The sequence below is a fragment of the Antedon mediterranea genome, chromosome 1 (assembly GCF_964355755.1).
Source record: "Antedon mediterranea chromosome 1, ecAntMedi1.1, whole genome shotgun sequence".
Taxonomy (NCBI): Eukaryota; Metazoa; Echinodermata; class Crinoidea; order Comatulida; family Antedonidae; genus Antedon; species Antedon mediterranea.
Genome location: NC_092670.1, coordinates 28,958,635 through 28,983,820, shown reverse-complemented (window position 1 = coordinate 28,983,820; position 25,186 = coordinate 28,958,635). Strand labels below are relative to the sequence as shown.

General features: G+C 35.2%; 1 protein-coding gene across 3 annotated transcripts in view; it reads left to right on the top strand.

The window, feature by feature from the left end:
• Positions 1 to 877: 877 nt before the first annotated feature.
• LOC140063620 (splicing factor 3B subunit 1-like) overlaps positions 878 to 25,186 on the top strand; it is a 38,060-nt gene continuing 13,751 nt past the window's right edge. Inside the window, exons 1-5 of one of the 3 annotated variants that reach the window (XM_072110041.1) lie at positions 878 to 979; positions 14,040 to 14,230; positions 16,261 to 16,350; positions 16,773 to 16,887; positions 19,335 to 19,408. In XM_072110041.1, coding sequence (XP_071966142.1) covers positions 952 to 979; positions 14,040 to 14,230; positions 16,261 to 16,350; positions 16,773 to 16,887; positions 19,335 to 19,408 — 498 coding nt within the window. In that variant the 5' untranslated portion in view covers positions 878 to 951. Of the gene's footprint in view, positions 980 to 14,039; positions 14,231 to 16,260; positions 16,351 to 16,772; positions 16,888 to 17,124; positions 18,627 to 19,334; positions 19,409 to 25,186 lie in introns of those variants that run through there. The other 2 variants (XM_072110043.1, XM_072110042.1) reach the window with 2 other exon arrangements.

Here is a 25,186-nt window from a genome sequence, read left to right as displayed (position 1 = left end):
ACAGATTAACATACGAAAAGATATTACAATTCAGTGACTTATTTCTATTTTATAGCACTGTGCTCCTCACTGGCGCCAAATTGTGTCCACTTGAGCACAACATACGAAAAGATATTAAAATTAGTGACTTATTTCTATTTTATATCACTGTGCTCCACCGGTGCTAAATTTGGTCCACTGTACCAAATCAAGTAATTTTCAAGACAATTATCAATTTGCTTATCAATCTAATAGAAGTGTGGAGGATGCTATTTTAACACACCTAAATAAGATCTGTAATCACTTAGATAGGTCAAGATCATATGTTAAATCTCTGTATGTAGACTTTTCAAGTGCCTTTAACACCATTATTCCTGCATTTCCTCGTCGGCATAAAGACATGGAGAAACCACAATCATCAGGTGGCTGTCCGATTTCCTGAAATGTAGGGCCTCAGTTTGTAATAGCTAATGGGCACATGTCTGACAGCAGGATAACAAATGTAGGAGTACCTCAAGGCTGTGTAATATCACCTATGTTGTATTCCCTTGTCACTTCTGACTTTAGGTCACCAAATGAGTCATGTTCTGTGATTAAATAATGCAGACGATACTGTTATCACGGGATACATTTTAGGTGATAAGCATGATAATGAATATGACTACCGTAAATTGATATAAGATTTTGTAAATTGGAGCAAATTGAATAATTTAATGTTAAATGATAGTAAAACTAAGGAGATGATCGTAGACTTTAGAGTAAAGAAAGATCCTATTATTCCAGTTCTGATTCAGTATTCAGTTACCGTAGTACTATTTCTATTTCGGAAGTAAATAAAGGCATAAATGGCGCTCCGTAGAAGTAGAGAATGCTCGATCGTTGAAGAAACGACGCTCTGAATATACGTACGTACCAGTACCACCTCTTGTGTGTCGCACACAAAAGCGCGTTGTTTGTGTTCATATCGAAAAAATGGCGACCTCTGCTATAAATCCGAAAGGTATGTATTGTCAAAAATGTGTGAATTGTGCATTTTCTGTATATTCAAAGATTGCGATTGTATGGCTTTATATGTATTAAATGTCTTTGTATCCGCTCTGGTAGTAATTTGGTAAATATTACTACAGTTTTAATTAAAAATATTCAGTTAATTTTAGCCATTACCCGTGAAAGTAGGCTAGGCCTAGCCTCTAGGCTTAGGCCTAGGCCTAGATAGGCCAGGCATAGAAGGTCCTGTCACGCCAAATGAGGTACACCGCACTTAATTGGGCGTCTAAGGCGCCAAATTAGGTACTATTGCAAAATTAAGTTCTATTGTCATTTTTTTAAAGACCCCTTCCCTGCAATTTTGGACGTTTTTTGGAAAATAATACATAGGCCTAGGCCTATATATCACTTTAAAAACATTAAACCATGTCATTCCTTGTCTTAAATGTACGTTTTATGGTAAATTATGATAAAAAGTGAGACACAATGCGCGGTGTCTGATCATTTCGGCCGCCGGTTATGGAATTGCCAAATTCATGAAACGCCAAAAAGGACAAAATATGTATTGTTAATTTCGGCCGCCAGAATTGTAATTATTCTTGAATATGTATGACACGCCATGTGTGTTAAAATGTTAATATTTTACTAGGCCTAAATACTGTATTATTAAGCCGAATCGGTGGTCTTCAATTCCAGAAACAGCAGCGATATTATAGCGTGCACATTGCCATCACTACAGTGAATATTAATGATATTTTTTTAATAAGAAGGAGGTGATGCTGAAGTTTTTTTTATGTGCCAGTCAAAAACACTTGACTTGATTCATAAAACACATTTTTACAAAGCACACGCATCTTCGGGACTTGTAAAATAAATTAAAAAATAAACATTAAATCAATATTCATTTTGACCAAAATATTCAGACGGTAAAATACCGTAACTAATATAACTTTAAATCTATGCCTACGGCAAAAACAAAATGTATTTAGCCCATTGCACAACTGATCTCTAGTTTAAATGACCATAGTTCTCTGTGGCGTTCCATAGACTTGATAAAGTTATTTTTTTTCACTGTAATACTGTACAGTTAATGAGTTATTTCTGGCTATTTCAATTTGGCGCGCCATACCTGGCGGCCGAAATGATCATGCCATATTTTGTCCTTTTTGGAGTTTCATTAATTTGGGCGTTCCATAACCGGCGGCCGAAATGATTGGCGGCCGAAATACACTGTGACCCAATGCACTACCTAAGTAGCTCGCGGCGATCGACCTCTCGTGGACGGTCTTAGGCCTAGCCTAGCTAGGCTTAGTTTTGTAGGCCTAGCTGGTAAACATCGATAACGTACGAACATCGTACGCTAGCTATATACCTAGCCTGACGTTGTATAGTTGCTGCATTAATTGTCTTTCTATTTTTGGGGTAGTAACAAAGTGCGAGGCAGCGAGGCACGCGAGGCAGGGAAGGCATGCGAGGCAAGTCAGAAATTTATGCGAGGCATCGTTTTACCATCATCAAAAAATGCGAGGCATCATTTTATCATTTCTCAAAATTGCAAGGCAGGAAATCACCGAAATTGAAGTAGCCTAGGCCTAGGCCCGCTAGGCTAGTTTCCTTTTGCACCTGCCTTGTATTTTAACCAACTTTATCCTGAATACCACAGCTTAAAATTAGTAGGCCTACTTTAATGAAGAAAAATCACATAAAAGTAACAATAAATCCATTAAATTGGTGATTTTACAGACGTTGTTTTTCTCGCATTTCGCACACTCAATGTTCAATATTTTGGTTTCTATGGAACGCCAAAAGAGCAAAATTAATTAGAGGGCTAAAAACTCTGTGGAATCCATTTATATTTAACGCATTATTTGGTGAAAATCAAATACAATTTCAATAGATTTTGTCACTGTCAGTAAGGAAAAATCTTACTGTTCACCGGTGTACTGTTGATAATGTACACGGTTTCGGTAACCTTTTAAAGAATAAAATAGAAAAATTCATCATAATATCCTTAGTAGGATGTCCTAGGTCTAGACTAGGTAGTGATGTTGATTTAGGATCGATTATTATTCTTTGAAAACAGAACAGTATCAGCAGTAACATATTACAGCATTTTTATTGACAAATTAACAAATATATTGAAATAAAACGTGTTTTTCACCAATAAATGCACTGAGTTTTAGTCCTCTATTATCGTTGCTCTTTTGGCGCTCCATAGAAACAAAAATATTGAACATTGAATAAGTGAAATTCGCGAACAGTGTGCGAGAAACACGCCTGTAAAATCATTAATTTAAGGATTTATTTGTTACTTTTTATGTGATTCTTTCAATAAAGTACTCATGAGGTATACTTCTAAGGTGTGGTATTCACACGATAAAGTTAGTTATCAAATTTGGAGTAAAAATACAAGCGAAGGAAACTAGCGCCAGGTTTATTAGTACGTACATGGACAACAATAAATAAAAATCGTTCGTAATATACCTAGCTTACTAAAACAGGAATAGTGTATCATTATTAAATATTACACCAATTTATTATTATATCAAAATTGATTAAATTATTTTCTACATAGGCCTCTTATCTAGGTTAGGGCTAAGCATATTAGCTAAAGTTTAATTTTAGGCCTAGTATTACAATTGTCGGACGTAAGTCTTTTTTCACACGCGAATTCTGTCGCAATTTTTTTCTTTGCGGCAGGTTATTGGATCGCCATATCAGTTACCTTTTATTCACCACCAGTTATTGAACTTGTCCTGGCAATCGCTGTTCACCTTATTTGCCGTGTTGTTCCTAGAGAATGGAATGTCAAAAATGTCTTTGGCACGCCGCTCAGAGAGAAGTCTGTGCGTTGCTGCTGAAACCACGTGCTATAGAAGGGGAATGCACCACAATCCTCTGAGCTGAGGGCTGAATCATTCCGCTACCTGCTAAATAGTACACAGCCCACGAAATTCAGAAAAAAGAAGGTCGGCAAAAAATTGCCGACCTTAAATTCGCCAAGGTCGGCAGTCTCGGCAGTTCTAAAAATAGCAAATTCACCCCAAGGCCTAAACCTCTTGCTAACCTAAAGGCCTAGCTAGGCCTAGCCTCCCTAGCTATATGGTATGCAAAAAGAACTAGCAAAATTAACTAAAATATAAAAACCTAACACTAAAATCTACAAGATAAATTCTATTTGATAATTAATTGATGAACATCATGGTTCTGGAGCTAGCCGTACACAGAGCATAGTTGCTTGCTTGGAATAACAGGGTATTCCCCTACACAGGTCTGTCGCGCACAGCGCTGTGCCCAGCCAGCTTGGTTGATAGGAAAGCATGCAGCTCACAGTACACACAAAATGATGTAATGGTTGAGTGAATTCAGGGATCATCTTAATTCAATGGTTTGTTAACTAAACACAACATGGTGGTGAATATGCCTGTTAAAATTTCAATGTTACGATCCCTTAAAGTACCATGTTGTTGCTAGGAGGCTTGAAAGGAGGGATCTAGCCTAGTTTCTAGGTCGGCAATCTCTTGCCGTCCTCTGACAATTTAAGGTCGGCAATAAGGTCGGCAATTGCCGATTGCCGACGTGAAATTCGTGGGCTGAGTACAGAGGGATTTTCCATCTCTCGGGTCTACCGGATCTAGGCGCAGGGGTGTGACAAAATATTATTTTCACTCTGCTATGTTCGAGAGACATGTGAGTGAACACGCTCGAAATGCCAACAAACATTGCAGTCATTTGATGAGTGTGTCGCTATAACAATTATTGTTTATCGAAAGTTGAAGACTGTCGTTCAGATTTTTGAACCGTAGTTTGGGCACTTTTGTAAAAGTAAAATTTGACACGATATGACTTGAATGAAAAAACAATCGTTACATAAAAATAAACAACATGATGAGTGTATACACGCATCTATTTAGATACGCTTGTATCGATTGATTATTAGGCCTATAATATAGCATAATAGCACGTTAAGATATGCCTCGCACCTTTTTGAAATTGTAAACTATATGCCTCGCATGCCTCGCACTTTTGGAAATGATAAAATGATGCCTCGCACAAATATTTTGCATGCCTCGCGTGCCTCGCTGCCTCGCACTTTGTCAACACTCCTATTTTTGCCAGACTCCATTGATACAAATTGGGGAAAACCCGGTATTTTCGCTGAAAAGTTAGGAGTCTTCCATTTGTTTTGGCTTCACGATCGATCGAAAAGTGGGCGAATTACAGGTGAAAAACAAAAATATCAATCCGCGCGCAATGCATTTTGGGATTTATAGCGGGCCGCTATAATTATTAGAATCGATTTATTTTTCACATTTTTAACCGTTTAAAGACGAAAAAAGTTATCGCAATAGGACCATATAGTATTATTTTTACATTAAATATAGTTTGTGATCTTAAATTAGATCTAAAAAACGTAGGGAATGGGGCTTTAAATACAGTTTAGGCCTAGCCTAGGGCCTACTAGGCTAGGCCTATATAAAACAAACATATTTAAGCCAGTATAAACTACAAACAATATGTATTATGACGTGTTGTTACGCCTGTTATATTAGATCACCATTACATTAAATTAAGTATAAAGCAGAAAATAGTTATCCTTTTTTGATTTTCGTCAAATAGATCGAAGCGGAAGTGCTTCGGTCATCGTCCGCAAATTATATGATACGCCTTGTGTGCCAAAATCTTTTTACTGCTTTTAGTTGAATCACCGCGTGTACAGTTGTTGAAACCAACAGATTGTGCTGCAGAGCAGATTATCTGTAATGTGGGCGGTCTGCTTGGGGCTCTGTCTATCAAGGTACAACATTTCGACGAAGCCAATTTAATATTTTCATTTTTTAAATATCTGTAGAATGCGTCGTCATTTATCTGAAGCTAATACTGTAGGCCTACTGTATATACCGTAATCAGGCGGTATTAAGGCTAGTTCACGTACAGCAGAATTCACGTAGAATGTGGTGTTGTTGCTTGATTGTAAATTTCCCAGATTCTTCATTAGAAAAGAACTGTTTAGGTTAATTCTAGAACTGATATTGAGATTTCCTCTATATAAACGGAGTCCTCACAAACTCATATAAGAGGTCCTCTTGTGAAATCAGGTTCCCGTCGAATTTATTTCAGATAATTAGCTAAATTATCATGGATTTTGTACCAACCATTCCATCGATAGCTTTTTTTCTCTCTTTTGTGGCGCTACACCACTTTTATTCACATTCATATTATCTTATGTCATTACATAAAATCATATTATTTAACACATTTGTTAATTATCAAAGTGTCATTACAATTCATCAGTAACATTTTTACATTTATGAATTCCGTATTACCTCCTATTTTCATTAATGTTCTTATATTTTTTTATACACTTGACAATGATCATCATTATCATCTATATCTCGTTTAAAATATTTTACACATAAAGAATTTGTGAGATTTTCATTTGTTTGTTTTCATTTTACAACCCGGATTATACAATGTATTTATATACAAGATGAAACGAAATAAAATCAGATCAGTACCACCTGTAACTCGTATCACAGTGAATTCCTTTTCTGATAATCGTAGCAAATTAGAAACTATATTAGCATAATAGTATTTCTTAAAGCTACCCATATTTCTATACTTGTTTATTGTTATATGTTGCACATTCAATGTTACAGTATTATAGCATATTGCTTTTAAATGAATTCCATAAAGATTTATCCACTGGCTTATTTAATGCTGATTTATTCTATATAGTGAAGGCTGCAAATGTGTAAATATAGGCGTGTAATAACTATTCCATCGATATAGCTAATTAAATTACTGTATATCAATAAATAATATATTAACTTGATTACAGTAGCATCCCACTCTCATCATCCCACAAAGTATAACAGTGCATGCATGTTCCACTTTATGTACGACGTATGAATTGATGGAATGAACAACCGGAGATGAAAATAACGCATGCAATCTCCATTGCAATATTAGGTTCCATTTAAGTATAAATTCTAATATTCCCGACCTCAAAACTAACTGTATTTAGCTTCGTATAGAATTTCGTCCACCCCTCCAAACGTGTTTCCAACATCGTATGAACAAACAAGGTGACCGACTTCGTTGCAAAATTAGGTTCCATTGCATTATTGCGAATTTAAGGTTGTTCCCGACTTCGAAGTAATACTTGCTTAGAATTTCGCTCATCCAAAGTTTTTTCCCACATCGTAATATGAACAAACGCGATGATGACTTTCTTGCAAAATTACATTCAATTATTTGCGAATTTACGTTGTGTTCCCAACCTTAAAATAACTAGTATCATGTATTTACCTTGCTTAGAATTTCGCTCACCACATTCCCATCCAAACTTGTTCTCACATCGATATGAACAAAATGAGATGACGACTTCATTGCAAAATTAGGTTCAATTATTTGCGAATTCACATGCTTTTTCCAAATAAGTATCATGTATTTAGCTTGCTTAGAATTTCGCTCACCCCATATCCCATCCAAAGTTTTTTCCCAAATCATATGAACAAGATGACACGACTTCATTGCACAATTTTATGATCCATTATTGCGAATTTATGTTTAAATGTTTCTGACATCAAGGTAAAAAGTGCCAGCTGAATAAAATATCTAACATATTGAAAAATTAGTCTCTATTATTGGGAATGTTTCCGACATCAAAGATTGTTAAAACTTGATGAAAATGCTGAATTAGGTACCATTATTTATTTACCTTCTATTACGGTACGTTACAAAAAGATTGATAACAAAAGAGAACAATGCAATATCTCATCTTTATTTCAAAATTTGGTTCCATTATCTATTTATGTTCTAAATATTTCCGACCTTATGAGTTATTGTTTTGATGAAACCATTTGATGAATTTCCCCTCGACGTAGGCCTGCCATCCCTTATTTATTTATTTATTATATGTCACACACACACGTGTAACAAATGAGATGATGGTTAATTATAACGAATATCTAACTAACAATTTGCGACTTAGGTTCGCCATTATTGCGAATTTATGTTTTAATTTTTCAGACATCAAAGTAAATATAGTGTTACTGTTATATTAGGTATAATAAGTGACACAAATGTGATCATGTAACTCATATTCTTAAAGAACTTATAAATAAAAAACATAAATAACATTATACATAAAAAACCGGAATTGATTAAAAATAAAACTAAAAGGTTAGAAAACTGTATAGTAAGGGAGCGTGCCCAAATGTTTTTACTCCGTTAATAGACATTTAAATGCGTTAATAATATGCAAAACGTTAATGAGTTGGGCGGTCTGTACTCAGCAGAGCGTATCATGGTTAATACTGTACAATGAAATTGAATTTACTATCTAACGCGTACAACGGAAGAACAACGTCCGTTGTTTTCGTCCGTTAAACGTCGACCTAACAGATCGTTTTTATATTCGTTAAACGCTCATTTAACGGACCCTTGTACTGACAATATCACACCACACATTACAGAGTTCAATACAATAATATCTAATAATAATATGAAGATCGACGGCAATTGCTGTAGAAAGGGCCTTGAAACTGCAGATGATGTTGTGGTAAACCGTCATTTCGACGGCAAAAAAAATGCTGTTAAAACAACCTTACCCAACATTAAATTATTAGCATCTACAATTCCACAATTTTTGTTGAACATTTTCAACTTATAGAACATTCCTATAATATACTAATTTTTTGTTTAGCATGCTTGACGTTAATTCCTTTTTTATTTTTTACCCTGTACACTTGACCGAAAAAAAAAATGGCGAAATTGTAAACACGGATAAAACCCTGACTGTCGTATCGATAGTATCAGCATGTATAGACTTTATGGACGATGGTATGGACCAAACAATATAGAAACCGGTCGCCGTCTATCTAGAGCTAAAACATTTACTGACTGTAGCTGCCGCGCGAGTTAAGTGTGTCCAAAAACAGAGGAGGAAACTTTGGGCGATATGACGTCACGTTATTAGCAAGCACATGGTTTTTTATCACCGCGAAGCGATGTACAACACGCACCACAGTGTTTTTGGTCAGCCTCCGTGATGCTGCTGCAAGGGTGTCATGTTTATTACAAAATACTAAAAAACTGTGTACATTAACAATTATTGTATTACGTAAATAAATTATTACTTTAACTATTGCTGACCTCGAGTGTGTCCAAAAACAGAGGATGAAACTTTGGGCGATATGACGTAACGTTATTAGCAAGCACATGGTTTTTTATCACCGCGATGCGATGTACACACGCACCACGGTGTTTTTGGCAGCCTCCGTGATGCTGCTGCAAGGGTGTCATGTTTATTACAAAATACAAAAAAAAACTGTGTACATTAACAATTATTGTATCTATTTAGGCCTAAATGGTGTAATAGGCAAAACACTTATACAGTATATATATAAAATAAATATATAAAAACAATGTGCAATTGCCTTCTTGCAGTAGGGAGGCGTCGCAAAAAAGGGAATTCCCCTACTTGCTCTCAACCAAGCGCAAATTTACTATTCAGTGCGTTGTTCCGTTAAACGCCGAGTTAACGGACGATAGATGACAGTATATAGAGTATGCATCATTTGAATACCCATCATTCCCGGAGTTTACTGAGTTTTTGTGTCCGTTAAACGCCGAGCTAACGGACGATAGTATTAAAATGACAGCATAATATAGAGTATAGCATCATTCCACAGGTTATATTACTGAGTTTTTGTGTCCGTTAAACGCCGAGCTAACAGACGATAGTATTAAAATGACAGCATAATATAGAGTATAGCATCATTCCACAGGTTATATTACTGAGTTTTTGTGTCCGTTAAATGCCGAGTTTACGGACGATAGTGTTGAATGACAGCTGCATATAGAGTATACCATCATTCCACAGTATACTGGGTTTTTGAGTCCGTTAAACGCCGAGCTAACGGACGATAGTATTGAATGACAGTATTATATAGCATCATATTCCACAGTTTTACTGAGTTTTTGAGTCCGTTAAATGCCGAGTTTACGGACGATAGTATTAAATGACAGTAGGCCTATTATATAGAGTGTAGTATCATTCTACAGTTTACTGAGTTTTTGTGTCCGTTAAACGCCTACAGCATATAGAGCATAGCATCATTCCACAGTATACTCATGGAGCTATACAATTTTATAGCTCCATGGTATACTGTATTGAGTTTTTGTGTCCGTTAAACGCCGAGCTAACGGCGGACGATAGTATTGAATTACAATAGAGTAGCATCATTCCACAATTTACTGAGTTTTTGTGTCCGTTAAACGCCGAGCTAACGGACGATAGTATTGAATGACAGCATATAGAGTATAGCATCATTTCACAGGTTACTGAGTTTTTGTGTCCGTTAAACGCCGATCTAACGGACGATAGTATTGAATTACACTAGAGTAGCATCATTCCACAATCTACTGAGTTTTTGTGTCCGTTAAACGCCGATCTAACGGACGATAGTATTGAATGACAGCATACAGAGTATAGCATTATTCCACAGGTTACTGAGTGTTTGTGTCCGTTAAACGCCGAGCTAACGGACGATAGTATTGAATGACAGTAGGCCTATATACAGTAGAGTAGCATTATTCCACAGTACTGAGGTTTTATGTCATATACAAATAACAATAAATTTGGGGAAAAGGCAGAATCCCAGAAAGATACAGGATCTTTGGTTGCTTATGCAGATTGCAATCAGCACATTTTTTTCTGTGAGAAGAATTCCTGGCGTTAAATAAAGTGTACCTTTCGAAATCCATGTTCTTCACAGTCTGAACTGATACAGTAAATTATTTTTAAAAATATTGTCTAAAGTGCAAATCTATTTGATTGTTTAATTAATGAAATGTTATGGATAAGAGTGGCTCAGTCAAAGTAAAATTATTTAACAATTTTAACGAGAGGAGGAGCTTATCTTTCTAGGCTTTCTTTGTTATTAATTGTTTATAGTATGTAATCTAAACAATAGCTACGCGATTGTCTGGCGGTGTACTTTTAACGAATCGTTCATGGCCTAGCTCTCTGTAGTGCGGTATTCGCGTCAATATCATGTTACATCCAGGGATAAAAAATACGTATTTTTTTTCAGGTGAAAGTCGGCTATTAGAAATTTAGACACGTGTCGCCCGACGTACCAGGCTAAAAAATACCATGAATCGGATCGTAAATAGTATGCTTAGACCTATATATTTTTATTTTACCGTGTAGGCCTAGGCCTATATATATTTTTATTTTACGGTAGGCCTAGGATATAGTATTATACATGATTATTTTAATAAATATAATTATATATGTTGTAACAACAATGACCGGACTGCTAATAACCCGTTACTTTGAGTCATCATAGGATTTCACGCAACATACCATAACAAGGATTGTTAATAACGCGTTGGAATCATCGTTACGCAACACTGAACAGCATGTCCGGTCTCCCGTTAATTACACGTTAAACAATGGAGTGATAACAACAGCATAGTAGCTAGTAAAGGGAGGGCTTGATATGCCTCACTGAACACGCCCAACCCCATTTAAATTAGCTTGCATATTACGGTAAAAGTTGCGTTACAACAAGTTTAACGGAGTAAAAACATTTGGGCACGCTCCCTAAGCTATGTTAAACAAAAAAATATATATAATAATAGAATAACGGGATACATTCATATTCAACGAATAATCATTTTAATTTGAAAACATAAACATAGAAATTCATAAAAACAACAAAATAATAACGGGAATAATGTACCGACGAAAGGGACTTAAAATCAAAATATTACTAGGAAAAAATGCAGAAATGGCGTCCCATAACTCAAACACTCAACGTTTTAGCGCCAAAGGCAAATTGTCCCAGACCATGTCCGCATACATGCAGACGTGACTTCAGACACTTCCCTTTGGCGCTAAAACGAGTAGTCTGCTTTTCCAGCTGCTTAGAAAGGGGTCGGTAGGCTTCCCATCATGCATGTTGTGTTTTCTATATTTTTTTACACTAAAATCGTAAATTTTTGTTGTATGTTGCAATTATAATGGTTTAATTTCATAAAATGAGCAAAGATTATTATTAGAAATACTCAGGTTAATATTTTTCAGTTTGTGTTTATTTGGAAATAATAATATCAATATTTAATAACACGATTAGCTCGCCAGAAACGTGCTGCCAAATTAAGTGACCTAGCCTTGTGCGATACAGACCACGCGAACCTCATTTGGCAATGGCACTTCATTTGGCGTTACAGGCCCTAGGCAAGACCTATATACCTAGCCCAGTACTGCTAGGCCTAGACTGTGATACCTGCAACGGGCGTGCTTCACATCCTCTAAGCGGAACCGTCCCGCTATTATACTCTACCGTATAGGCCTAGGCCCTACAGGCCTACCTATTTTTTTTGGTTAACATTAAAGAATTCCATTATTTTGTTTGGATGAATTATAACAACTCTAGACTAAGACTCTAGGCCTATAGAAGGCTATGGATTTTTCAATTTATCTTTCAGCATTTGAATAATAGGCCTAGTGTTCAGTTTGAAAGAGTATATAATCTTAATTAATATAATCGCTGCTGTTTGTTCACCGGGAATGTTAAAAAAAACATCCCGAATGAAAGCGACTTGGAATTCGCCATTCTTACGTGGACCGGCGTTTATTGGGAGCTTAGTCCGCTTCTCAGATGTGTAGCTTGCAGAAAATTAGACGAAAATGCGTCGGAAACTTATGAAACCAAAACAAGTTTGGTATCAAAATGTTTGTCAAAAGTTAGGCTTCAACAAACTGACCTGCACAGAGTTTGAAAACATATTTTTATTTAGAAAATTGATGGTGGGATATATATTTGCATAGTACCACATTATGTTTGGAAATTGTGTCAAAATAAACAAAAATAAGATAAAAAGTACTTATTTATGTTTACCCTCTCTCTGGACTGGGTGACTTTCCCGGAGGAATACCCCACCTCAGCCAGGCTGTGTGATGATGTCATCATGCACTTCGCGCCCTATAATTGCTTACGGTACTCACCTAGCATCAGGTGATTTAAAACATTTTGCGGTCCAATATATGTGATATAAAAAAAAAAATAAAAAAAAAAAAAAAAAAAAAAAAAAAAAAAAAATAAAAAAAAAATAAAAAAAAAAAAAAAAAAAAAATAAAAAATAAAAAAAAAAAAAAAAAAAAAAAAAAAATAAAAAAAAAAAAAAAAAAAAAAAAAAAAAAAAATAAAAAAAAAAGTTTTTCATATCATGGTGCTAGTTTATGGAATACTCTAAAAAAACCAATGCAAAATGCCACAAATTTGAATACTTTCAAAAAATTATTGGTGTGATTTATTATTTATTTTGTACTCTTATCACAAATGTAATTAAGGTTTCTGTTCATATATTTTTGTTCTCTAATTTGTTATTTTTAAAATTTGTTATTTTTAAAATTTGTTATTTTTAAAATTTGTTATTTTTAAATGTGTAATGTACTACTGTTAGTTGATCACGGCCTTGTAGAAGAACACCTTTATGGTGACACAAGCTTTTCCGTGTTAAAATAAAGTATTTATTATTATTATTATTATTATTATATTTATGTAAAACCAAAGGTGTACACTGTTAGAATCTAAAATATATAAGCAAAATCCCAAAATATTAGGCATGTTTTCGATTTTTTCTGATTTTACTAACAATTTTAAGCCCAAAATAAAATGTCATCGCGTAGACATGTGGGCAAAAGAATTTCAAATCTATAATCAAAATTTTCCGGAAAAGATCGTACAGTCATTCGTTTTTTCTGAATAGCCAATCGGAGTTCGTAAATTCATGCGCATGGTGACCCCTTTTAAACAGTTTAAAGGTCACACTTTTCTATAGCCTTGAAATGTCTGCTGCCCTCTAGCAGTTTTGCTAGCTAGGCATAGGGCTAAATTAGTATTAATATATCTAGAATAGAAGGCCTCCAATCTAGATCTTTCAGTTTCATTAACTAACACACTAGGCCTAGAAGTTTTAGTATGCAATGAAATTAATCATATCATTTTATAAAAAAAACTCAGTTTTACACTAACAAAATATTTTCTTTTCAGATATTGAAGAGCAGATTCGTGAAATACAGGGAAAAACCAAGCATATTCAGAATGAAAATGGTAGTGGAGAAGGAGAAAGAAACCGTATTGGTCTTGGAGAGGGTGGTCATTTTGATCAAAGTATCTATGGTGAAAGTGGTAGTAGATACGCTGGCTATGATTTATCCATTGCAACAAATGAAGGAGAGGATGTAAGTATTTTTATGCTTTTTATTCCTTTACTGATGCTGTAGAGAGAAATAAATGTATTAGCGCATTCTCTAGTATAATCCCAAGGCTAAATTCATTCAGTCAAGAAATTCATTGTTAATGCAATTCCCAAAATGTTTTGAGAAATGTTTTACCCAGGACCTTTAGGACTATACTGTACTTGGTTGTATATGAATTGATTTATATTTTCAAGATGTGATGAACATTTTTCTATTTAATAAATGTACATCTTCACATTTTGCGTATATTATTAATCTTGTTACACTTTGATTGAGAATACTAGAACTGTGTATTAATATTACACCTGTTTCATGTTGAATTTAGTTTGTTATCAGGCCTTAAATTTTACCGCGGCCAGTGCCGTCGGTGCCCTCCCAGTTGGCCTCAATGCCCTCGAAAATGAATAGCACCCACGGCCACTACTGGCCTGCCCTTTTTTTGCGTTGGCCGCGAGTGCCCTTCCCGAGTTTTACCACAATAAAAACCACTGAATTAGATAGAAAATAATGTCAAGAAGATTAGTTTACACGACTCGGACGAGACGCAAAACTATCGCCTGTCTTCGTTGCAAGGGGATTTCCCTAAACGCATTTATTATTTACACAAACAGTAAACAAAACATCGAACATTGTGTAACCAAAATAATCCCGGCCGCCGTGCGTGGTAAGTCATGGGATAGTACATTAAAATACAGGGGTGTACACTTTTAATAATCAAGCTAAAAACGTTCCTCGATCGGAGGTTACTGAATGTATTAAAGTCGCACCACCCCACCTCAATAATCGAGCTAGCCGCCTTCGATGAAAAAAAATTACACCCACTCCTAGCTAGCCTATCCTCCCGCTGCCGATACGGTCGAACACACGCAATTCAATTCATTGGAAAAACAATTCCTTTTGACGTACACGCACCCTCTGATAAGAAAATACCATGTGCGTTCCTGCATGGTGTAGTCCATTATACGTGTACAATTAGGGGTGTTTACTTTTAGCACCAAAGTTAAACCTGCACCTCAACCCGAAGATCGTTGGAAGTATATCATATTTATATTTTATCGCACCCACCTCAATAATCCAGCAGACAGATCATCGAAAAATCTTGTTTAACAACGTCGTACACTAAATTACCAAACGCGTTTTTACCGAACTCAAGGAAATGGTATAGTCCACAATACACGTGCAGAAGGCTAAACAGAGAGAGAGAAAGGGGTCGGTGTCCATCCGTGTTTTGAATTGTTATAAATATGGATTATACTAACAAAAAACTTCAGAAATCGAAACTCGGAAAATAACTATAATTTATATTCTACTACATAATGTCATTGGCTTGATTTTTACCGTGGTTAACACTCTGTGTATGATTAGTTGTAGGTAAGGCCTACAAACAAATTGTTTTTGTATCATGTTTTCTCCATCGGCTGCTAGCTAAGTAAGGCCATGGAGGTTATACCTCCATGGTAAGGCTGAGTAGCTTGCTGTTGTTAGGGTCTTTATACCTGTTCTGGGGTTGCTTGGTTGGCTTCACATGCCTTTTTATTGCATTATAAAACTAAACGAAACATTCAACACAGGACGGTAAACTATAAACACTGAACATCGTACCTATTTATTATTTATATAGATCGTAAATACACGTAATATTTATATGAAATACAAAAAGATAAGATGTATTGTAGACAGTCCTACTACTACTACGCAATCTGATGAATAGGGGGAAATCCCCAAAACATTTTGGGGATGTTTGTTTCCTCAACCGGAAACAAAGCTATTTTCAAATTTTGGCCTAGTTATTAAAATATTTTATAATTTTGGCCTTGGTGCCCCTTTGATTTAAAACAAATGTCCTTGGTGCCCTCCCATTTGGCCTTGGTGCCCTCCCATTTGGCCTTGGTGCCCCTAAAATCAATGAAAACCGGAGGCCAAATGGCCTTGCCCCTAAAATCCCCAAATTCGAGGCCTGTGTTATTAAATGTTAAAAACATGAAATCACAGATGTTGTTTTTGTTGTTTAGGAAGATGAGGATGACAGTACATCACTGATGGGCAAGAATTCATACGTTGCTCCATCTGCATATATTAGAGAGAATGAAGAACTTGCAAAGGTTGGTTATTATTATTCGCTTAACAAAAACTGCCTTAAAATGAACTTGGAAAATGTTGTTATGATGCCCAAATATGGAATATTTTTTTGAATATATTAAAAAATTTTTTTTTTTCAAATTTTACTGCCTTTTAGATTGTTTAAATCATATTGAGTGAGCGCTATATTTGGCAGCACTGACATGAAGTAACCCATGTACAGTAGCACCATGAACAATGATAATAGCGCTATATAAATGGAAATTATAAATTATTATATTGAAAACTATGGATACAATTTCAACATTCAAAATAAATTCCAATCTTTAGAAAGGCCTAAGAACAAAGTAGCACACAGTGTGGCATAATTCTGTCTTTACATAAATGTAACTTTTTCTATTTAAAATAGACATTGATTTTCAAACTTTATATATATTTTTGGTAGGATCATGACCCCATGGCAGAAACACGGATCCCACGCATCATTGATCGTGAAGATGAATATAGAAGGATGGCTAGAAGAATGATCTCACCAGCTCGACATGATCCATTCTTACTTGGTAAGATTCAATCTCCTTAGTTTACATGTTATACAATTGAAAATGTAAAAGTACAATGTACAAGCTATAATTTTAGTAATGGAAATTCATTTTTACATAGCATTTGTTATGAAACTTTATTCAATTCATCTTATCAAACAATAAATCATTTTGAGTTGCTAACCATGAAATATCCTACTGTATAAGATAATCAAATAAACATTTATCAGAAAATAAGTGCTATTTGTAATCATGGATTGAATGTAATTAGATAAAGATGTTGATTTTACTATGTTCTAAAGAATGTGTAGTATTCAAGATTATTCTACGATTACAGTAGCATGGTACATTACATTAAATTATTAGTTTTTTTGTTTCATTTTTGTTTTGTTTTTAATATTTTGGTTTTTAAATATCCAATAGCTACTAAACACAAATGTAATCAGAGAATATAATAACTGGCCTAGTTAGTACTGTACATAAGAGTGTATAAATAAGTCATAGTTAATCAGAAAATACATTCAAAAAAGTTATGCTACTTGAGCATTTTTAAAATCTACAAAATATGGGGCCTGTTTGACCATGTACTATCATTTTTTTATGAGATCGCGTTTACTGTACTGTAGCAACAAGATATAATTATTGTAACTAGAGTGAAAATTAATTATCTGGATATGGAAACTAAAGAATGCTATGCTACAGAATCAAGAACATTTGATTATAATGATTTATACGATAATCTATCGTGTAATTCATTATAATCAAGGGCATTATAAACTGCGCACTTAATAGTGGTATTATTGTACAGTTAGCTTTATCTCGTGCTCAAACAGGCTCTAATAGAATGCAGTGTCTATTCTTCCCAGCTTACCTGGATAAACTGACATAGGCCTTTTCCCCTTCTCAAGTATAGCTAATGCTCTTATAGAGTGTAGTAAGTTCTTTCTGGTGCGACAACCGTTTCAACGTTTTGCCATCTCGAAAAGAAATGGTGAGGTATGTATGGACTTTGCCGCCCACCAGAGGGCACGGTACATAAACGATACCACAGGCTTGGAGGGTAATCCTAAAATATTATTACTTTAGAGTTATGTTCTCACCTACAGTATGTCGGTTTATCCAGGTAAGCTAGCACTTATAGTCTACCAACACCACTGTTGGTTTGTGTAATTTGTATGTTGTATGCAGGAACTGTACAAATGTAGAAGAACCGTAAAAAGCCTGTCGCTTGTTACTACTAAACAGAAATTAATCCTGCTCTCATTTCTTTCCCAAACAGCTTGGAATACGGCAATCATCTCTTGCTGGACACAGGTTCATGGTTTTAGGAAAATTAAAATAAGGAGAATGCATTAGAATGTATTAGCCAGAGTAAACATGTAACCCTTCTATCTGGCATTTCTTGAATTGCTAATCAAAAGATGCAGTTAGACATTACTGTACATACAGTACACTCCATCTTTCGGAGTTGTTTTACCTTTAATAGTGTCAACTTTACATCTATGCAAGTAAACCTGTTATGTTGATATGTTCAAATTAGGTGGCATATTGTAATTTTTAATAGGATACTATATATGCTTGGTCTTGTAAGTGGTATCTATACTCAAAAGTCACTAACGACTCAAAGATTAATTTTAGGCTTACATCGACTGAAGATAAACAGAAGCTTTTGAACGGATTAACAGTATGCAGTACGTATCTACTCTGGCAGAACAGGAAGTATATGAAGAGTTGAAATATTAGAAAAGACTCTTCTAATGGTAGAATATCTTCTATGAAAACTACATTATACTATTGAAACCACTTTTTAAAATCAATCAAAGATATTTACTTGAATTAATAAGTTTATTTTATTATTTATCTAGTTCATTAAAATAAAAAATGATAATAAAAAAAATTGATTTGGAATGATTTCAAATTTTAGGTTTCAATAAGATGTGTGTTTTTCTCCAAGAATATATTCCCTCATGAATTGACTGTTTTTCATGGCACTGATCAATAACAATGTCCTTACAAGGTAGAGTGCTGATGCTTTCTTGACTAAGGCCTGTCCACACTGGCTATTACGACTTAGAATGGCCTAGATGGATGCCTGTTAGGAGCGTCAAATCTCTAGTAGCATATACAGATATGTATCATTGCCTACTGTAACTTGTAGGGTACTTGTTTGTAAACTTTGCCATGCGTTAAAATGTACAGTCTTCAGTAGAAATATAATGAGAAAACTTCTATGATTTGCTTTGCAATTTTAAAATTTATTATGTTATATTAAGAATATGATGTTTGAATAGCATACAAATTTAATCTTTTAATCACAAATTCAGGTTATATTTGTAACTGAAGACCTTACTTATTAACACCATTATAATGTTATTTGTTTTTTACACATGTTTTCAGTTGGTACAGTACACTAACCTATTTCTTCTTTTTTCTCTTTTGTATCTCACTATTCTTGTCTGTGCATACAGGTGGCAAGACTCCAGATCCATCTTTAAGAACATTTGCCGACACAATGAAAGAAAAGCAACAGGCTGCACAAGAGGTACATTTTACAGCCTATATAATACCATTCATACCATGTACATAAGTTTAAAAATATTATAAATGATTTACTACAAATTATGTTTTTTGCATTATATTTAGTTAAAGATATATTGTCCCCTGAAAATTTTTGTTGTTGAATATGGCATTTTGATGTTCCATAATAATTATTCACTTTGACCAAAAATTGGATAAAAAAAACCAATTATTTACCTGAAAATCTGTAATTTAAAGCTAAAAATAGTCAAATTGGCTGCCAGCCAATGGGTTTTTAGTTGAATGTAACCATTTATTTTTTTTTATAAATGAAATTATTATTTTTGTTTTATCTATGGAAGTGAATAAACTTAATTAAAACTGTATTTTTTCGTGATTTTGGCGGACAATACATCTTTAAAATGATGTTGACCCTGATAATGTTGTTTATTTGCTAACTTGGAAATTAAAACATGAGTATGTTATATTATCAATGTGACAATAAATGTACTTTATATCAAGGTTCTCGCCACGGTGGTATGCGATGGTCGGCCCCGTCCACCACTCTTTATTTCAGACCACCACTTTCATGACGTCGACCACCACCCACCCTATTTACGCATGTATATCGTAGCCTATTGGTTGTAACCTGCTACGATGTATTGTTATTATAATTTATGCGTCGATCGTAGGGTGGTTCATAGGGTTAATAAACACCATTATCATCGCCTTTAGAAAAAGCATGGACAATGCAAATTAACAATGTACTATTCACTAATTAAAATCGGCGCCGCCTTAAAATCCTGCCTAGGCTAGGAAAAAACAAATTTTGTAGCCCTCCCTATGCACTGGTTAACCTAATTTAGCCGGAGGAGACGACATTGTGGGCAGAAACGACATCGGAGTCAAGTCTAATTTTGCCGGCCTAGGCTTGCACTATTAATTATTTAATCCTACCTTGGCTTAGCGAATTATAAATACACCGACGTCAACATAAAAAATATATGCAAAATCAATATATTCCATGTTAAGATTTAACATAAGCCTATTCAATTATTACGACATGTCACTGTGTAAAGAAAAATGGCCCTAGTATTCTGTAGCTACCCGGCGGCCCCTCACCCTGACCAGAATTTTGAGTGATTAAAAAAAAACATGTGCGACAAGTGGGAACAGTTAATTTAGAGGAGGAGAGTATCGTGTTTCATGTCATGTGACACAAAATCTAGGTACAGCAGGTACACAATCTTCATCACGTTTCCTGCCATCTAAGTCTGCGCGATCAACGTTCTGATACTATATTTAGAATAAGTTTAACTTTTTTTAACGATCTTTTGTTGTCGGCATCGTTTCTGGATCGACTGGACGTTCGTTATATTATTTTTAGAAGTTGGCCTAGGCCTACATACAAGTTCATTGAGGTTCACCATGTGGTGCCATGTACCTCTACCGTGGGAAATTTCTATTTATATTCGCTGTCTCGAGTAGCTAAAACACACACACGAAAAAAACGATTATGATTAAAAAATAATATTTGGGAAATTCCACGGTAACGGAATTACAATTCACACTGATTTTCGGCCTTTTTTAACCAACCCACAAGATCTGGGTAAGCTTTGAATAATAAATTTGATATGTGTGTGTAGTACACATACTTACCAATCTAAAACAGCTTAAGGAAATCAATCACGTTGAGTTCTGTGATGATATTTGTTCATCATCACTGTTACTCAATCTTTCTGACTGCATAAACACCCTAGTCCAACAATACAATTCTCTTCTTGGAAAACTTCTTAACAAGCATGTGCCTGTGGTTGACCGTAAAATCACTTTATGTCCCCACGACCCGTGGTACAATGACCAACTTCTGAGTGAGAAACATCTAAAGCGTATTGCAGAGAGAAAGTGGAAGAAATCAAATAGCAGTACTGATAAACAGTCTTATCATCCTTCCTGTCGTGACTACTCATTACACCTAACTGAAGCAAAGAAACAGTATCACACTAATCGTTTTCAGAAATGCGATCAGCATGACCTTTTTCATCTAGTCAACGAACTTACAGATCCAGGTCATGGTCAGGTTTTGCCTTCATATGCTGAACCAGAGGCCCTCACTGAAGAGATAAAATTCAGAAGGTCAATGACCATATCTCTTGATTTAAAGTGTCGATTTACCTCCGGAACCTGCAGTGTAACCACCAGCTACTTCAAGTCTGGAAAACTGGGATGTTTTAACATCAAAGAACATACTGGAAATAATCATGGCATCTCGCACATGATCATGTGACCTTGATCCTCTTCCTACAGCTTTGCTGAAACCCACATAAATGAGCTCATAATGTGTATAATATCCATTATCAACACCTCATTTTCAACAGGTAAATTTCCATCACACTTAAAGCACACCGTCATCACTCCTATAATTAAAAAATCTAAGCTGGATCACAATATATAACTACCGACCGATCACAAACATTTCCTTTCTTTCCAAGGTACTTGAAAGAATTACATGCATACAGCTTCAGAATTACCTTGCAGAAAATAAACTTCTCAGAAACTTTCAGTCTGCATACAGGGCCAACCACAGTACTGAAACAGTACTAGTCCGTGTGCACAATGATTTGATTAGGGCCATTGATACTGGTCACGAAGTTCTTTTAGTTCTATTGGAATTCTGCTGCTTTTGATACTGTCAACCATTTTCCTTTACTTCATCGTCTCAAATCAATGTATGGTATCTCTGACAATGTCCTCACTTAGATTGAGTCGTATTTAGTTTCTCACACATATGCCATTAAAGTGTGTTCCATTTCATCATCATCACACAGTTTGTCATGCAGCAAAAGGATCCGTTATTGGACCCCTTCTTTTTATCTTATACACCACTCCACTTGAATCCTTAATTAATGCACATGGTCTAAACTGCATGTTCTATGCTGACGATACACAGCTGTATTTGGATTTTTCACCCTCTAATCTTCATAATACTATGTCTAAAATCTCTGCATGTTTGAAAGACATACACACAATGGTCATTATTCAATCATCTGCAACTTAACATACAGAAGACAGAGCTTATCCATATTACATCACGATCCGAAAATCTCTGCCATTTCAACCATCTTCTGTATTAGATCTTAAGCCATCCCCAGAAGTTCGAAATCTTGGGGTTTACATGGATTGCCACTTGCGGATGGATGCTAACATCAATGCCATCTGTCGTTCTGCTATGGTTGGGATTAGGAAGATTGGTCTAATTCGTAGGTTTCTGGATAGGGAAACAACTACACAACTTGTGCATGCCTTTATATCATGTCTGGACTACTGTAACAGTATTCATGTCGCACTGGCCAAGACCCTGCTTAGGAAGTTGCAGATGTTACAAAATAGTGCTGCCCATCTAGTGTGTCAAACTAAGCGTAGAGACCACATAACACCTATCTTGCATGAACTGCACTGGCTTCCAGTGAAGGAGCGTGTCAACTTCAAGATATTGCTACTCAATATAAATCTCTCCATGGCCTTGCACCGAGGTACATCGACAATGTTCTCACTCCACAATCCTCGCAATCTTCGTTCCAATTCTCAGAATTGTCTTGTTCCTGCTAAATTGAAGACCATCTCATATGGTCACCGTGCATTATCTAATGCAGCTCCTATGCTTTAGAATTCTCTTCCAAACTACATTAAAGATGCACAGTCGGTGGCTCTTTTTAAGAGGCTTCTTAAGACTTACTTGTTTTATAAAGCGTATTAATCCCCTTTTTTCTCCTTTACCATGCCACCTAGATTGTTTTAGATCTAATTTAGTAGGGCAGGAGACGCCCGAGTCCAGGATGACCGAGACACAACTGGTGCTGACCGGAGTTCAATTAGACCGATTCCTGGTTAACGACGAAGGCGTATCCCCTTACTTCGATTTGGCTTTTTTTTGGCATGGTTGGAATTCCCTTTTTCTGTATTAGTTTATGTACAGTGCTAAGAGGTTTTACAACATTAGGAGCTACTGTATATAAATCTAGGATATTATTATAGATCCTTAAAGTGGTGCCGTATAGGGAATGAATTTGAATGATTTTAGCATTGATCGGAAATATAGTATCTACCGTATACTGTACTGTGACTATGGATTTGTTTTGGAATTGGATTATTTATTAATTAATTGTTGATTAGCTTCATTTAGAAACAATTTTATACAGTACTAAGACATATGTAGTGAATTAAGGTATATTACTTTATACATAACCTAATGTAATTCCATTACCATGTAATATCATTAATTTATACCAAAATTTAATTCTGTTACCCAGGCTTTCCAAAAAACTAGGAGACATAACTGGTTACTGATATTGGTTTGAGCATACAGTACCTAATATAATATTAGGATAATATAAAGTAATTTAAGTTTTTACTCGGGATACCCGAGTCTAGAACTCACTCATTTCTCCTCCTCTTCTTCTTCTTCTTCTTCTTCCATCTGGACACTATTAAGCCAACTTTCAAGTCCTACTAGTTCTTTACGCGTCGTCTGACGGCTCTGAAACTTGGCATGCATATACTAGGGTAATAGATGAACAAAGCTATAGAGCGAAAATGTTCGTACTTCAACCGGATGCAGAATTATGATGTCATAAACATGGTACCAATCGAAACAATTGCGATTTATAAAGTACTACTCCTCCCTTATTCATTGTAGTATTGAGCTGGGATTTTGCATGATACTACCTTAAAGCTATAGAGCCGGATTTCTTAATTTCAATACGGATGCAGCCATATGGCGTCTCGAAGATGGTACCGTATAGCCGTATTTGGTAGCAAGGTTGATGATGTGTATGTGACGTCACATCCCGTCTTATGACGTCATTACAGCTTCTTTTGCTGTACCCCGAGTATCGCACATTCGTGCTTGTTATAAGCAGTGATTAGCTCATATGAATTTTTTTGTTTTTTGTGCATCAGTAGTAAATTTCTACTATAAGTGACTCCATGGAACTGTTTTGGCCACTAGGAATTGGATTTATTATAAATAATTAATTAATTGTTGATTTCCTTCACTTACAAACAATTTTATGTCATTTATAGTGAATTAAAGATACATTACTTTATACCTATACCCCCATGTAATTCTGTTACCAAATTTAATTCCGTTACCAAGTTTTCTACAAAACTAGCGAAGACCAAACAAAATGTGTAATTGATATAGGTAAATGGGCATACCTAATAAAAGAATTTAAAGTTTATAAGCATTGGTTAGCTCACAGGAAAACTTTAATCAATTTTTTTGGTAACTAATTTACTAGAAAATAAATGATTTCTTATAGAAAGTGGGAGATGCGACATGAAACTTTATATTGATATTAGTGTTCTAGAGACCATGAACTCAAATAATTAGAATAATTAAAGTCAACAAAGGTTGAGTTAAGTACATAGTTCAGGATTGTCTAATTCCAGCTATTTTTTCAGTTTCAAATTTTAAATTACACATTCGACCAGGCAAGCAATTTTTGAAGAAATGTGAATTAATGAAACAAAAATTTTAGTTGGAACTAAATTCCACACATATTAGTAAACAAAAAATGACACTTGAGTGTAGATTCATGCAGATTTAAAAAATGATTGTGGGGTTCCAATGGAGAATTGCCCATTTACTTTTATGCTTCCGAGTAATTTACAACTTGGTCCTCCGTCAGTCAAAATTAATTAATTTTGCACACCTTTTTACCTCACAATGAACATCGTAGGGTTGTTTAGGGGGAGATTTGTGGTTCGCCGACCACCACTCAAGACATGCTGGGGAGAACCC